The sequence below is a fragment of the Capra hircus genome, chromosome 4 (genome assembly GCF_001704415.2).
Source record: "Capra hircus breed San Clemente chromosome 4, ASM170441v1, whole genome shotgun sequence".
In the NCBI taxonomy this organism is placed as follows: Eukaryota; Metazoa; Chordata; class Mammalia; order Artiodactyla; family Bovidae; genus Capra; species Capra hircus.
In genome coordinates this window covers 110,943,357-110,958,123 of record NC_030811.1, presented here as the reverse complement: position 1 = coordinate 110,958,123, position 14,767 = coordinate 110,943,357, and the positions used below count along the sequence as shown (strand labels likewise).

General features: G+C 39.8%; 1 protein-coding gene across 4 annotated transcripts in view; it reads left to right on the top strand.

The window, feature by feature from the left end:
* The window catches only part of ANKIB1 (ankyrin repeat and IBR domain containing 1), a 154,963-nt gene that overhangs the window by 75,193 nt on the left and 65,003 nt on the right, over nt 1-14,767 (top strand). For all 4 annotated transcript variants that reach the window (XM_005678911.3, XM_018047437.1, XM_013963123.2 and 1 more), the window contains one exon: nt 2,428-2,728. In XM_005678911.3, coding sequence (XP_005678968.2) covers nt 2,428-2,728 — 301 coding nt within the window. The remainder of the gene's footprint in view (nt 1-2,427; nt 2,729-14,767) is intronic.

Below are 14,767 nucleotides of genomic sequence, written 5' to 3'. Positions count from 1 at the left end.
TGACAATCTTATCTTTTGCCCAGAAACGTATATTTTACATTGCAAAGCATGAGAACCCAAGATCTTCCCTAGAAGAGTGTTCATACTCAGGGATAGTTTCCCCCTCCACACAGCCCACCCCCCCCAACCCCGCCCCCGCCCCCCCCCCCAACCCCTTCTCTTCACATCTTCCCTGGCCTCCAGAGGGAAGGAGATCCACTACACAGGCTTCCTAGAGTCTTACATTAGGGCTCATTCCTGTTGTTGCTATAACAAATTACCACAAACTTGGTGACTGAAAACAACACAAATGTATTATCTTAAAACTCTGGAGATAGAAATCTGAAATGGTTCCACTGAATTAAACTCAAAGTGTTGGCAGAGTTATATTCCTTCTGCATGCTCTTGGGTAGAATCCCTTACCTTACCTTTTCCAGTTTCTAAAAGCTGCCTGCACTTCTTGGTTTGTGGCCCCTTCCACCAGTTTTAAAGACAGCAGCATAGCATCTTCCAATATGTCTCTGATTCTGACCCTCCTGTCTTTCCCTTCTAAGGATTTGTGATTACATTGGGCCCACCTGGATACTAGGATACTTTCCCAGTGTCAGGAACCTTAACTTAATCATATCTGTGAAGTCCCTTTTACTGTATAAGGCAACATATTCACAGGTCCTGGGGATTAGGACATAGACCTCTTTGGGCTGGGGATACTAGTCTGCCTGTCATATTGCCCCGTAGTGCGGACCCCAGTACATGTGCTCTGTGATGTCTGATCTGGCTCAGGTTGCGTTACCCCAGTGGTAGGAGTTGGGGTATGAGGGACTAGTTCCTATAATATTTCATTTGTTCCCGCATCAGAAACTTCATGTTTCACTTACAAAATGGCTCAAGTGAATGTGGACCCTAGAAGCCTAATAGGATAGTTTTGAAGAGCTGTATTGCTGAGCTGTCTAGAATCTTGAAGGATAAAAGCAGGAGATACCCAGAGTTGTTCTAAACATTGGAAACCACCTTTAAGACATCTTATTCCGCCTTTTTCCTCGTAAGAGCTCTCTAGCTTGGCTCATTTATTCAAGTTGAAGAGCTCATCCTAGTTCCTTCCTGGTCAGGGTTTTGTCTTTGTTTTTTCTTGTTCTAAACTAAAACTAACCTAAAAACAACCCAGATGTAACTAGGGTTTAGCGTTTGACTCTTCTGCTCCCTTCCCATTGCTATTCTGCCCTTAAACATAGGAATCAAGTGATACCAGCCCTCCATAGTAAATTGACTCATCTTTGCATATGGGACTGTATGCCCATTTCATAGTATATTTGTGTTTTTTAGTACAGGCTGACTGAATTATACTAGGTTTTATCCAACTCATTTCCTATTATGGCCACTGAATTGGCTCAAATGTTAATCCACTGAGCCTAGCCCAAAAGATGTAGTGGATGCTAGGCACAGTTCTCAGATCTGGATCTGATAGAAGTTAAGGTAGCTCACCTGTTATCATCAGTAAGGTCTACCACCTTGAAATTAGATCATGGTCTTGCAGAACTCACCTAGCTTATTGCCTTAAGAAGATATTACATTGTATAAATATATGCCTTATTCTTTCAAAGGCTGTGGAAAACTCAGATAAATTTTTCTTAGATTTAACATTTACTTCCAGACTTACTCATTGCTTGCTTCTCCTATATTGTCAGCATCCTTCTTAAGTAAATATGTACTCAAGAGAAATAAAATATAGCAGAGCAATAACAAAAAAAAAATAAATCGCTGGGATATGTTTAATAATGTACCTAAGACATTTATGTAAATTGACATACTAGTCCATTATGTGGCCCTTTGCTTCCTTTCTTTCTTCCTCCTTTTCCTTTTCTCTGTCCTTTCCCTTACCTTTCTTTTTTCTTCCTATGCCTTTTTCTCTTTTATTAGCAAATACTGTAATGATAGTCAACTTTGGTTTTTTAGTATTATTGTTCTGGAATCAGGTTTTTTTATAATTGTAAGAATTAGTGGGGCTTCCCTGGTGGCTCAGTGGTAAAGAATCCACCTCCTAATGCAGAAGACATGGGTTTGATCCCTGGTCTGGGAAGATCCCACATGGCACGGAACAGCTAAGCCCGTATGCCACAGCTGCTGAGCGCATACTCTGTTAGAGTCTGGGAGCTGCAACTGCGGAGCCCATGTGCCGCAGCTCCTGAAGCCCTCGTGCAGGGAAGCCCCTGCAGTGAGACGCCTGTGTACTGCTGTTAGAGAGGAGCCCTCACTCTCCAGGACTAGAGGAAAGCCCGCACAGCAGGGAAGACCCAGCACAACCAAACAAAAAAATTAGTCATTCAGCCTGTTGTGAAACAGTGCTTCAGTAGAAACTGGATCAGCAGCTTAGAAGCAGAGCTTTAAATGTATCTCCTGTGTATTATTTCCAGGGAGGAAAAACCTGATTTTCATTCTTTACCATTTTAGGACCTTTCTTTTTGGTAGAGATGGAAATCCAAATAAACGGAATGTGCACAATGAAACATCTATGCACTTGTTGTGTATGGGACCTCAAATTATGATCTCAGAAGGCGCCCTTCATCCTCGCTTAGCACGCCCTGCGGAAGATGATTTTAGAAGAGCGGATTGTCTACAGATGATTTTAAGATGGAAAGGAGCAAAACTTGACCAAGGCGAATATGAGAGAGCAGCTATTGACGCTGTTGATAACAAAAAGAACACACCCCTGCACTATGCTGCTGCCTCAGGGATGAAAACCTGCGTAGAGGTAAACCTTGGTGTGCCTGTTTGTTTGTTTTAGCATTCTGCATGGTGAATTCTGTGTCTCGGTAACATGTGATAATCAGTGTTTGTTTTATTTAGTTAATTTGACTAGTCATTTCTGTCTCTTGTGGTTCTAAAAGAACTGGGAGCCCTTGTTTTAGGGAAAACAAACCCACAAACATTCATCCTTGGAAATAAAATTAAATCAGAAGCAATTTAAAATTGACTGACATCCCTGAATGTGGCAGTCATCATACAAACACTCTTATTGAGAGTAATACTTTTGGTATCAAAAGTTTCACTTAACGCCAATTTATAGAATGTATACATATGGCAAATCTTGACAAGTGGGACCTTTACCTATATTATCTAGAAGTGATCAGTTCCCTAAGCATATGAGCTTCGCAGGTGGCTCAGCAGTAAAAGAATCCGCCTGCAGTGAAGGAGAACTGGGTTCGATCCCTGGGCAGGAAGATCCGCCTGGAGAAGGAAAGGGCAACCAACTCTGGTATTCTTGCCTGGGAAATCCCATGGACAAAAGAGGCTATAGTCCATGGAGTTGCAGAGTTGGACACAACTTATTGGCTAAGAAGCAGCAGGGATAAATATTAAAGAATCTATTTATTGGGGCTTTAAAAAATTTTATATATTAAAATGTGCTGGGGTTTTTTTGTGTAATTTGCACTAAAGTACCTGAGTACTTTGTATTTGAATTTTTCCATCAATGTTTTTCATCTATATATCTAACATCAAGCTTAGATAAAATCAGCCATATAGTATAGGATCTTAACTAGGCTAAGAAATCATTATTCTTTATACTGTCGTCGCTGCTATACAGCTATATTCTCTCAGCTATATACATGTCAGTCCATATATAACTCTTAGACATTGTTTTGCATAAATGTATTTAAGTTTCAGTGGGGAGCATTATAAATTGAATCAGAGTGTCCATTTACCAGAAATGTATGACTTGATTAGAAAAGTGGTTTTCCAGATTAAGTATATGTTAATAAGATTAAAATATACATCTGAAAATTTAGTATTTCCATAATATTATTCATGTGTATAAACTTATACTTCTAATTGAAAAATATACAAAAGAAACATGAGGGTTCTCCATTTTCTTACTCATGTTAAAAGGTTATGGCCATTTATGTGACTTCTTCAGTGTATCTGAAGTGTCAGTTGTTCTCAACTTCTGGAAGCCTTCTGATCTGATCTTGTGTTTTTTGCTCTATTTGTGATACTTACTGATCTTTTAGAATATTAGTCATTTCAGCTCTTGGAATTGTGTCACCTTTGCCCACTACTTAGCTAGTGACAGTCATTTAGTTGGTTGGTTTAGTCACTTAAGTCGTGTCTAAACCAACCAGTCGTGTCTTGCGACCCCAAGGGTTGTAGCCTGCCAGGCTCCTCTGCCCATGGGATTCTCCAGGTAAGAACACTGGAGTGGGTTGCCATTTCCTTCTCCAGGGGATCTTCCAAACCGAGGAATCGAACCAGGGTCTCCTGCATTGCAGGCAGATTCTTTACCAACTGAGCTATGAGGGAAGTCCAGTGACGGTCATTAACTTAAAACTAATCTTAAGCTTTGCTTTCTAACATTGATTCTCAGTGTGGTAGAAGGATATCCTAGGATTTAGCATGGAATGAGGCTATTGACAGAATTCCTGAGGCTTTTACACAATTTTTTTTAATATATTGTTCTGCGCCCACCTCTTATGAACGAATCGCTGCTATGGTAGCTTGTTCTTGACAGGACTGCATCAGCATCGTATTAATAATTTTCAAGTGAGCTAGAGTAGAAAATAGCTTGTTCTTGATAGTAATATTACTTTTAAATTGCTGCTTTATATCTTGCTTCCAAAAATTCTCTGTAAGCATTGCTTTAGTAGTTGTTGATTTTGAAGAAAGTTTACAGTGATGGTGGAGAAGGCAATGGCACCCCACTCCAGTACTCTTGCCTGGAAAATCCCATGGACGGAGGAGCCTGGTGGGCTGCAGTCCATGGGGTTGCTAAGAGTTGGACACGACTGAGCGACTTCACTTTCACTTTTCACTTTGATCCATTGGAGAAGGAAATGGCAACCCACTCCAGTGTTCTTGCCTGGAGAATCCCAGGGACAGGGGAGCCTGGTGGGCTGCCATCTGTGGGGTCACACAGAGTCAGACACGACTGAAGTGACTTAGCAGTTACAGTGATGGGCTTATTAAGTTGTTTTCAAAAGGTGAATGTGATATTTTTGCCAACACATTTATGTGTTTGTATATCACTTTTTATTCAGTGAAGAAAATTAATGCCAGATATGTTCTGACTGACAAGCATGATGATTTGCTTGGTGTAAATGTGTATGTTTTACTGTTTGATCTTTCAGTATATGATGTTATACAAACCACACCATTTAATAACTATTTTCATTTTTCTGTATTCAGAAGAGCTCTTTGACTTAATGTAAAAACCATAAATAGAACCCTATAAATACCTTCATTGCATTTATTCTAGTTGTCATCAACAGATTTTAGCATATCATTTTACCCATATAAAGCTATTTTAAATCTGTTTTATATACTTGACTGTATATTTACCCAGCCTCAGGTCTTGAATGACTTTTGATAATGCTAACTGTTAACTAAACACAAAGAGTTTCACAAGAAAGTGTACATTAACTAATTCCCAGAGGCCTTGTTGTGTTTCCTAGTTCTGGTACGTAAAACAAATACATTGACATATATAACCTACTCTATAGCTGTACTTTTAGAGCATTAGTCCTTTAGTGTCTTTGTGTAAGGTCTTCTAGTATTCATAGTGCTCATTGGTACCAAGCATGATATAAAGGGCTTGGGTTGAGTGAAAGAATTATGAGATGTTTATTAACTTTTTTCATTAAGCTATCATAGTATGGTGTAAAGAGCAGTGGTGTCTAGTCCTGATCCTCACAGTGATTATCTATAGACCTTCAGTCAATCAGCTTCTTTGAGATTATTAAAGAAGAGGAAGCTGTCCAACCATCCAAGAGGTAACTATCACAGTTATCTCAAAAGAACCCTTTCAGTTCAGTCGCTCAGTCGCATCCGACTCTCTGCGACCCCATGAATCGCAGCACGCCAGGCCTCCCTGTCCATCACCAACTCCTGGAGTTCACTCAGACTCACAGCCATCGAGTCAGTGATGCCATCCAGCCGTCTCATCCTCTGTCGTCCCCTTCTCCTCCTGCCCCCAATCCCTCCCAGCATCAGAGTCTTTTCCAATGAGTCAACTCTTCGCATGAGGTGGCCAAAGCACTAGAGTTTCAGCTTTAGCATCATTCCTTCCAAAGAAATCCCAGGGCTGATCTCCTTCAGAATGGATTGGTTGGATCTCCTTCCCATGGATCAAACCCGTGCCTCCTGCGTCTCTGGCATTGGCAAGCAGATTCTTTACCACTGAGCCATCAGGGAGACTAAAGAACCCTTTAGCACTAATTTTTCTGTTAATCTGTGATTATAGCAAAATAGATCTCATTTTTAATGTCTGGCCTTCAAGGTTAAATTGATTATTTTATTCCACGGTTAAGGCCAAACTATTTTTTTTTAACTCTTAAGGTTTTATTTATAAATGTCTATGGAAATATGTCTTTTCTAGCTATTGAAGGTGTTTTTTTCTGTGTTTATTTAAGGACAGAGTTGATAAAGTCAACATTGGGCAATTGTGTATATGCATTTAAACACACAGATTCTTGTGGCTCATTATTTTGAACCATTTAAATGAAATGTTTACAACTTCCCCTTCTCTCTGTAATAATGATGTTCTGTAGTAAGCTAAAGGGGCACACACATGTACATACACAGAACATAACATAAAAAACCTCTTAATCATAGAGTTCTTTTAGAAACTTGCGTGTGTGAAGGCATCAGTGGCTAAAGAGTTGACTCATTGGAAAAGACTCTGATGCTGGGAGGGATTGGGGGCAGGAGGAGAAGGGAACGACCGAGGATGAGATGGCTGGATGGCATCACTGACTTGATGGACATGAGTCTGAGTGAACTCCAGGAGATGGTGATGGACAGGGAGGCCTGGCGTGCTGCGATTCATGGGGTCGCAAAGAGTCGGACACAACTGAGTGACTGAACTGAACTGAACTAATGGCTGATTCATGTTGATGTATGGCAAAACCAATACAATATTGTAAAGTAATTAACCTCCAATAAAATTAACCTCTAATATAAATAAATTTATATTACAAAAGATATAGATATACTGATATATATATATACACACACACATAAACATACACGTACATACCTATAAATGGAGAACTCACCCTGAAGTTTCTCATGCTATATTTACTGCCTAGTTGATTTCCTCATACGAACATTCCAACAGTCTGTAAAATTTAGTGTTTCCAAAACTGTACTCAAGCTTCTCTATTCACAGCTCCTCTTCTGGGCTGCCTTGTTCCTATTAATGATGCTACCATTACCACCATATCTACTCTTGATACTTGGATTTATCTTGACAATGTTTTTGTTTTGTTTTGTTTTTTGTGTGTCAAACTCATGCCACTAATTTGCAGAATACAGTTCTTCCTTGCCTATTTTGGCCAGCCTCTTCTGTTTATCTCTACCGGACACCTTCTAACAACAGATGCTTATATCAAATACTACTTTTTCCTTAAGTAGGAAAATTTGAAGTTCAACAAATTAATCATTCAGATTATTTATGAGATAAAAGTAACACAAAGAAGAGTAGACTGCAGTTGTTTGAAAATTAGAAATGCTTATATGTTGAATGTTTATTAATGCAAATTAAAGTCCCTTTAATTGTAATTTTTTCATATTTCAAAGCATCATTCCAAGGGTAAGCAAACATTTGTCTGTGAAAGCCCAGATAGTGTATATTTAAATTTTTTCTTATAATTTAATTTATTTTTGGCTTTGCTCGGGCTTCATTGCCATGTGAGTTCTTTCTATAGTTGAGGCGAGCCGGGTTACTCTTCATTATGGTTCATGGGCTTCTTGGGGGGCTGGGCACAGGCTGTAGATGCACATTCAGTAGTTGCGGCACGCAGGCTCAGAAGTCGCGGTGTGTGGGCTCTATGGCACGCAGGCTCAGTACTTGCAATGTCCATCTCATCCTCTGTCACCCTCTTCTTCTGCCTTCAATCTTTCCTAGCATCAGGGTCTTTTCCAGTGACTTGGCTCTTTGCATCAGGTGGCCAAAGTATTGGAGCTTCAGCATCAGTCCGCACACCGCTGGAGAAGACTCTTGAGAGTTCCTTGGACAGCAAGGAATATTCAGGATTGATCTTCTCCAGCACCACAGTTTGAAAGCCTCAATTCTTTGGCACTCTGCCTTGATGGTCCAGCTGTCACAACTGTATGTGGCTACTGGACAGAGCATAGTCTTGACTCTGTGGACCTTTGTCGGCAAAGTGAGGTCTTTGCTTTTTCACACACTGTCTAGGTTTGTCATAGCTTTCCTGCCAAGAAGCAGTTGTCTTCTAATTTCATGGCTGCAGTGATTTAGAGCCCAAGAAGAGGAAATCTATCACTGCTTCCACCTTTTCCTGTTCTATTTGCCACGAAGTGATGGGGCCGGATGCCATGATCTTAGTTGTTTGTTTTTTTTAATTTATATTTATTTATTTTATTTGGAGGCTAATTACTTTACAATATTGTATTGGTTCTGCCACACATCAACATGAATCTACCACAGGCACACACATGTTCCCCATCCTGAACCCCCCCTCCCACCTCCCTCTCCGTACCATCCCTCTGGGTCATCCCGGTACACCAGCCTCAAGCATCCTGTATCAAACCTGGACTGGTGATTCGTTTCTTATATAATATTATACATGTTTCAGTGCCATTCCCCCAAATCATCCCACCCTCTCCCTCTCCCACAGAGTCCAAAAGACTGTTGTATACATCTGTCTCTTTTGCTGTCTCGCATACAGGGTTATCGTTACCATCTTTCTAAATTCCATATATATGTGTTAGTATACTGTGTTGGTGTTTTTCTTTCTGGCTTACTTCACTCTGTATAATCGGCTCCAGTTTCATCCACCTCATTAGAACTGATTCAAATGTATTCTTTTTAATGGCTGAGTAATGCTCCATTGTGTATATGTACCACAGCTTTCTTATCCATTCATCTGCTGATGGACACCTAGGTTGCTTCCATTTCCTGGCTATTATAGTTTTTTTAATACTGAGTTTTAAACTGGTTTTTCACTCTCCTCCTTCACCCTCATCAAGAGGTTCCTTAGTTCCTCTTCGCTTCCTGCCATTAGAGTGGTATCATTCTCATATCTGAGGTTGTTGATATTTCTCCCAGCAGTTTTGATTCCAGCTTATAACTCATCCAGCCTGACTTTTCCTATAACGTGCTCCACGTGTAAGTTAAATAAACAAGGTGACAATAAACAGCCTTGTCATACTCCCTTCTCAATCCTGAACCAGTCAGTTGTTTCATACAAGGTTCTAACTATTGCTTCTTGGCCAGCGTAGGTCTGTTAGCAAGGCCTAATTTGTGATTTTTCTCCCCTTGGCCGACTTCCCTAGAGCAAGCCCAGTCATTAGGCCTCATTTATATTGGTGCTTCACCTGTCACAGTGATTCAAGAAATGGTCGACGTGACAGAGGTGACTGTCGTGTTTAATAGTGCTTCAACTCTTTGTGAAAAGCGTTTTTTAAAATGAGTATTATCTTAAGATATTTCCTATGCACCCCTGTCCTACTTGCTTATTCAAAGCTTTAAGTGTTGCTGCTTATTGTCAGATCAAATAAAGGTCACTAGAAAACCAAAGCTGGTAAGTCCCACTTCCCCTTTATAGCCACAGGGCCTATATGACACTCAGCAGCTGTCAGAGCATTTCACACTTCATTGAAAAGCCATAAAAATCATTCACAAGTTATACTGAAAAGTTTTATTTAATTATAATTGTGTTTTTAGCACCTGGGGTTTTAAAACTATAAAAAAGAACAAGGAAATTGTGGTCCCAACTTAGCAACTAGAAGTAACTGTGCCTGACTGGGCCTCGATTTTCTAATTTTTAATCGAGATAGTTATGATTTCATTATTGTATCCAAAATATTGTTACAGGCACTGAAGGGAAGGAGAGATCATTTTAATTTTTAATTTTCCTAAGCCCAGAAAATATTTTGGATTATAGTATTTGAGTGGATAAGACTTCAGTTTAAGTATTTGGAGGAGGCTACTCAAAATGTGGTCCTCAGACCTGTAGCATCAGTAACTCTTGTTGTAAATACAAATTCTTGTGCGTGCCAGACCTCCAGATACCAAATAGGAATCTCTGGGGTAGACTCCAGGAATGCTTTAAGCAAATTTCACTGGTTATTCGTTTGCATGTTGCAGTTTGAGAAGGACTGTTCTACATCTCAAACATATGCAAATTGAAGTATTTTGCAGAAGTTTGATAAGACAGATGATTTAAAATGAAGATAGAAGTCATAGTAAGTAGAAAATCCTAAGTGCTAATTTGAAATTTATTTATAGAAAATTGAGCCATTTAATTTTTTTGATTGGTGCTGTTTTGAAAGCAAATATAGTAAGATTAACCTAATGGTTGTAATGTAGAATAGATTTTATTTGAAAGGGGGTACTGATAAAGGAGTGGTTCTTAAAGCCTTGCTACCCAGACACTATTCCTCAGACTGGCTTTGGCATCAGTTTGGGTATTGTTGGGAATACAGCATCTCAGGCCTTATCTCAGATCACCTGAGTCTGAATCTGTAGTTTAACAGGAATGCTAAAGTCATCCATATTCACATAAAGTTTGAGAAGCCTTAGCTGAGGGCAGTAATCTGTGGGACCTACAATGGAATAATCTGTAAAATGTGCGTATACTTAGTCTCCATTCCAGATCACCCTAATAGAACTATCAGACTACCCAAGTGATTCTTAAACAATTTGGAAACCTTTGTGTTGGAACAGTGGTTTTAACCATGTCTGCACACAAAATCCCATTCTGTAGACCATATCTCAAACCAATAAAATTGGATTGTTGAGCGTGGGCCCCCTGTAATAAAACTTCTCCGGATGATTCCAGTGTACAGCCACAGTTGAAAACCAATATACTAGAAGGAGTGATAGGAGTTAGAATATTACTGCACTGATTCTGCTGTGAACTGATAAAGAGCCTGGATATGTGCAGTGGTATTAGAAATGGACAGAATGAGACAAATGCATTTTGGTGACTTGGTCAGTTTATACAAGAAAGTAAGAGAAAGGTTAAAGATGATGACTTTAAAATGTTAATATTAACAATAGTGAGCTATCTTTGGATAATATAATTTTCTCACTTTTATTTTTCTGCATTTTGTAGAACAATCTGCTATCATATCTATAATTAGAGTAGAACAAATTAACTTTAGTTTTAAGTAAACTGAGCATGATTTTGGACCTAGTTCACTTTGAAGCCTGCTAGCAATTGACAGACATCTAAAAAGTGAGTTCAGGTGTTGTATGTGAAGTGTTCTTCAGTAGTATAAAGAAAAAAGTTAACAGTGAGATGAGATGAAGGAATTGGTTAGAAGGAAAGGTGAATATCTTGAATTGTCATTTAGAAGAAAATTGAGGTCTTAGATTATCCACATGAAATGGTATTCAGGCTGTTAAAAGTTAGAACCAACTGGGGGTAATGAATTTAGATTTAGAATCAAATGTTATCTCCATAGAGTTGATAACTAAAAGCAAGATAAGGTATAGATGATAAATCCAAGGACAGGACTTTAGATTATAGATAAAATTACAGAATTGAAGTCACAGCATCAACTTGGAGAATGTCTGTGTTTAAAGGGAATGAGAACAAGAAGTGGCCTACAACAACAAAGACAAAAAAGCAGAGAAGAGAACCAAGATAATTCAGCATCAAGAATGCCAAGAGAAGAATTTCAAGGAGAGGAGGCAGTCAGTCATTTGACATGCTTCAGAAAGGGCAAGGAATTACAAGACTAAGAAAGGCAGCTGGTTTTGAGAGGTATTAATGACTTTCAGGAATAATATTAGAGTGAAGTGGGCAGAGTAGAAGTTAGATTGCTGGGAGAAATTGAGTAATTTGCTGAGGAAAGGTAGAGACAATGAGTGTCAGTCACTGATTTCAGAAATGTGGCTGAGAAAGTTTTAAGGAAGTCATTAGAGGACTAACAGAATTCAGATAGGGGACTCCTCTGCCAGGAGCCAGTAGAGTCAGAGACTGAAGGGGGTTGGAGAAATGGAGTGCCCAGGGTCACAGAGGAAACAGAGTAAGAAATGGGAATTTTACTAGAACGGACTCTTAGGAATCATCTTTCTTTTTACACTTTTTCTCAAGATAACGTAAGCCTCATTTTACAAATGGACCTGTGTAAACTGAGGCTTATAGAAGTTAAACGACTTATGCAGGGTCACCAGCCATTTAGATGAAGGATCAAAGCGGTGGAAGGGGATTTGTCATCAACCCTGGGCTGTCCTTCCCCTCTTCTTGTGGGATTATGAATAGGAAGGAAGACAACATCGATAAACTGAGATGAGATGCACTGAGATGTGCTGAGACGGTGATAATTGGATGTTTTTTTTAAAGTAGAAAATTGTATATACCACCAAGTATGTGAGATAGGCTAAAATATATATGTATTTGAATAAAATATTCAGTTCTCCTTGTTTGAGAGTGAAGAAAATGATACTTGGATGCTTTGGAAGAAGCATTTAAAAACTGCCTCTTCAGAACCAGGTGTAACTCCCTATTATGCAAAAGCAAAACATCTGACTTTATGCAGGAAATGGTGGCTGAGACATTAAGGAGTCCACCTGCGATGTAGGAGACCCAGGTTTGATCTCTTGTGTTGAGAAGATCCCCTGGAGAAAGGAATGGAAACCCTCTCCAGTATTCTTGCCTGGAAAATTCCAGGACCAGAGGAGCCTGGTGGGCTCCAGACCATGGGGTTGCAAAGAGTCGGATACGACTGAGCAACTAACTCATGTAGCAGAAGTTTAACATGTCTTGACATCTTGTGTTTACTGGTGTTTCGACTTTAGGCCCCAAAGGTCAGTATGCTGAAACGCTTTTCTAAGAATTCCTCCTCCAGTGTCAGGCAGTACTGCTGTTAGCTAGCTAGCTTCTCTGACAAAAGTAGCATATACATTGATTTCCTTGCCAAGACAAATGGACTCATGCTGCAAACATGAACCTTCCCTTCCATCACCCATCACGGGTATCTCTCCAGCAATGAGATACAGGTTTTGGGGACCCCTCACCATACTCCCATCAGACTCATTTTGGGACTGCTTTTGAAGACAGATCACCAGTCAAGGTAAGAAATCTCAAGTTCTGAAAATTGTCAAAAGTGACTCTCAACAATGACTTCTCGCACATTCCCTCTCCATACACTCTTTTTTTTTTTTTTTTTAAACCCCATGGAATGCAGACTGGAAGGTTCCTCTCACCAATATTTCGGAATGGCACAGCCTCTTAAATTTCGTTGTCTTTGCTTTTGCTGAAGACTGGAGTAATTAAGTTAAATATGATTTATCTTGTTTGCTAATACTTGGAATGTCTTCCATGGTAGTATCTATTTTGGATGTAAATCAAATCATGGCTTTGAAAGCTATCCCAGTGTGCTTTTTAGAAATCATTTCCTACTGCTCTGAATAAAGAACTAGAGAACAAAATCAGCTCTTAGTTCTGTAGCTGCTGCTGCTGCTAGGTCACTTCAGTCATTTCCAACTCTGCAGCCCCAGAGACGGCAGCCCACCAGGCTCCCCCATCCCTGGGATTCTCCAGGCAAGAACACTGGAGTGGGTTGCCATGTTCTTCTCCAATGCATGAAAGTGAAAAGTGAAAGTGGGATTCTCCAGGCAAGTTCTGTAGCAGTCAGAAGCGAATTGTTTTATGTTGGATAGCCTGTGAAGCTGAAAGGCTGAAAACAGTAATAGATCCTGCAGTTGGTATGGTAAAGTCTGTGGGCTTATTACTTCCCAGTATTAAATAGAGTAGGTAATATAAATATACCAGTCTCCGTATCACTTAGGCCAGAATGTAGGGTCATTGCTTGTCACACTTCCATGTGCATAAGAATCTCCTTGAGATTAAAATCAGATTCTGATATAGAGGTCTGGAGTGGGAGGGGCTTGGGTGGTAACACTGAGATTCAGCATTTCTAACAAACCCCCAGTGATACCACTGGTCCCCAGATCACACTTAGACTGAAGGGCTCCAGGTGATAAGTGACTGCTGAGACTTCTGCTTCGCATACTTTTTTCCTTTAAAGGGACAGATGTAATGTGTAACTATTTTAACCTTTGTGACCACAAGTCTGTGTTTCATATTCTTCTTGATTTGTTTGCTTGTTTTCACAACTTAAAAACTGTTGTAAACCATCTTAGCTCTGAGAAATACCTTTGGCCTAGAGCAGGAAGCCAGAGTCATGTCCACTGGGCTTGTGAGTGGCTTCCAGGCCTGGCATTGGTGTAGGTCCCTTGTTTTGTCAGGGCCTCTTGGGATGACTGTAGAGGAACCATGAGAACTGCAGAGGCAATAAAGGAATTTTACAGGAAGATCTGTGTTTGTTGGAAGGAGAGGAGATAAAATATGGAAGAAAATGAAAAGAAGCTACCATTTTGATTAACTCCCTTAAACAGTGCGAATCGCTAGAAGGTATTCACGTTTAGATCATAAATGAGATTTGGCCAGAACTTTGCAGTAGGCCCAGGATACATGTGACTTCTTTAATGTTTGTGGTCAACCTGTTCTTTGCATCAGTACAGTGTCATTAAGAACTTGGTCAAACTTGTGTCTGAATCCCAGTTCTGCTGCTTATTAGTTGGGTAATTTTGGTCAAGTTATTTAACTCTTCTGAAACATCATAGTATCCCTGCTACTTGGGATTGTTAACATTAAATAAGGAAATGTGTTAGAGGTCTCAGCATAGTGCTTGGCACTCAGAAAACAATAGGTGGTGTCTGTTACTGTGTTATGTGGTGGTGAGTGAATTCTGTAAAAGAATTGGCTCCATGACTAATGGTTTGGCTGTCCTTCAGGGGTGTCCTGGATTATGGCCCTCA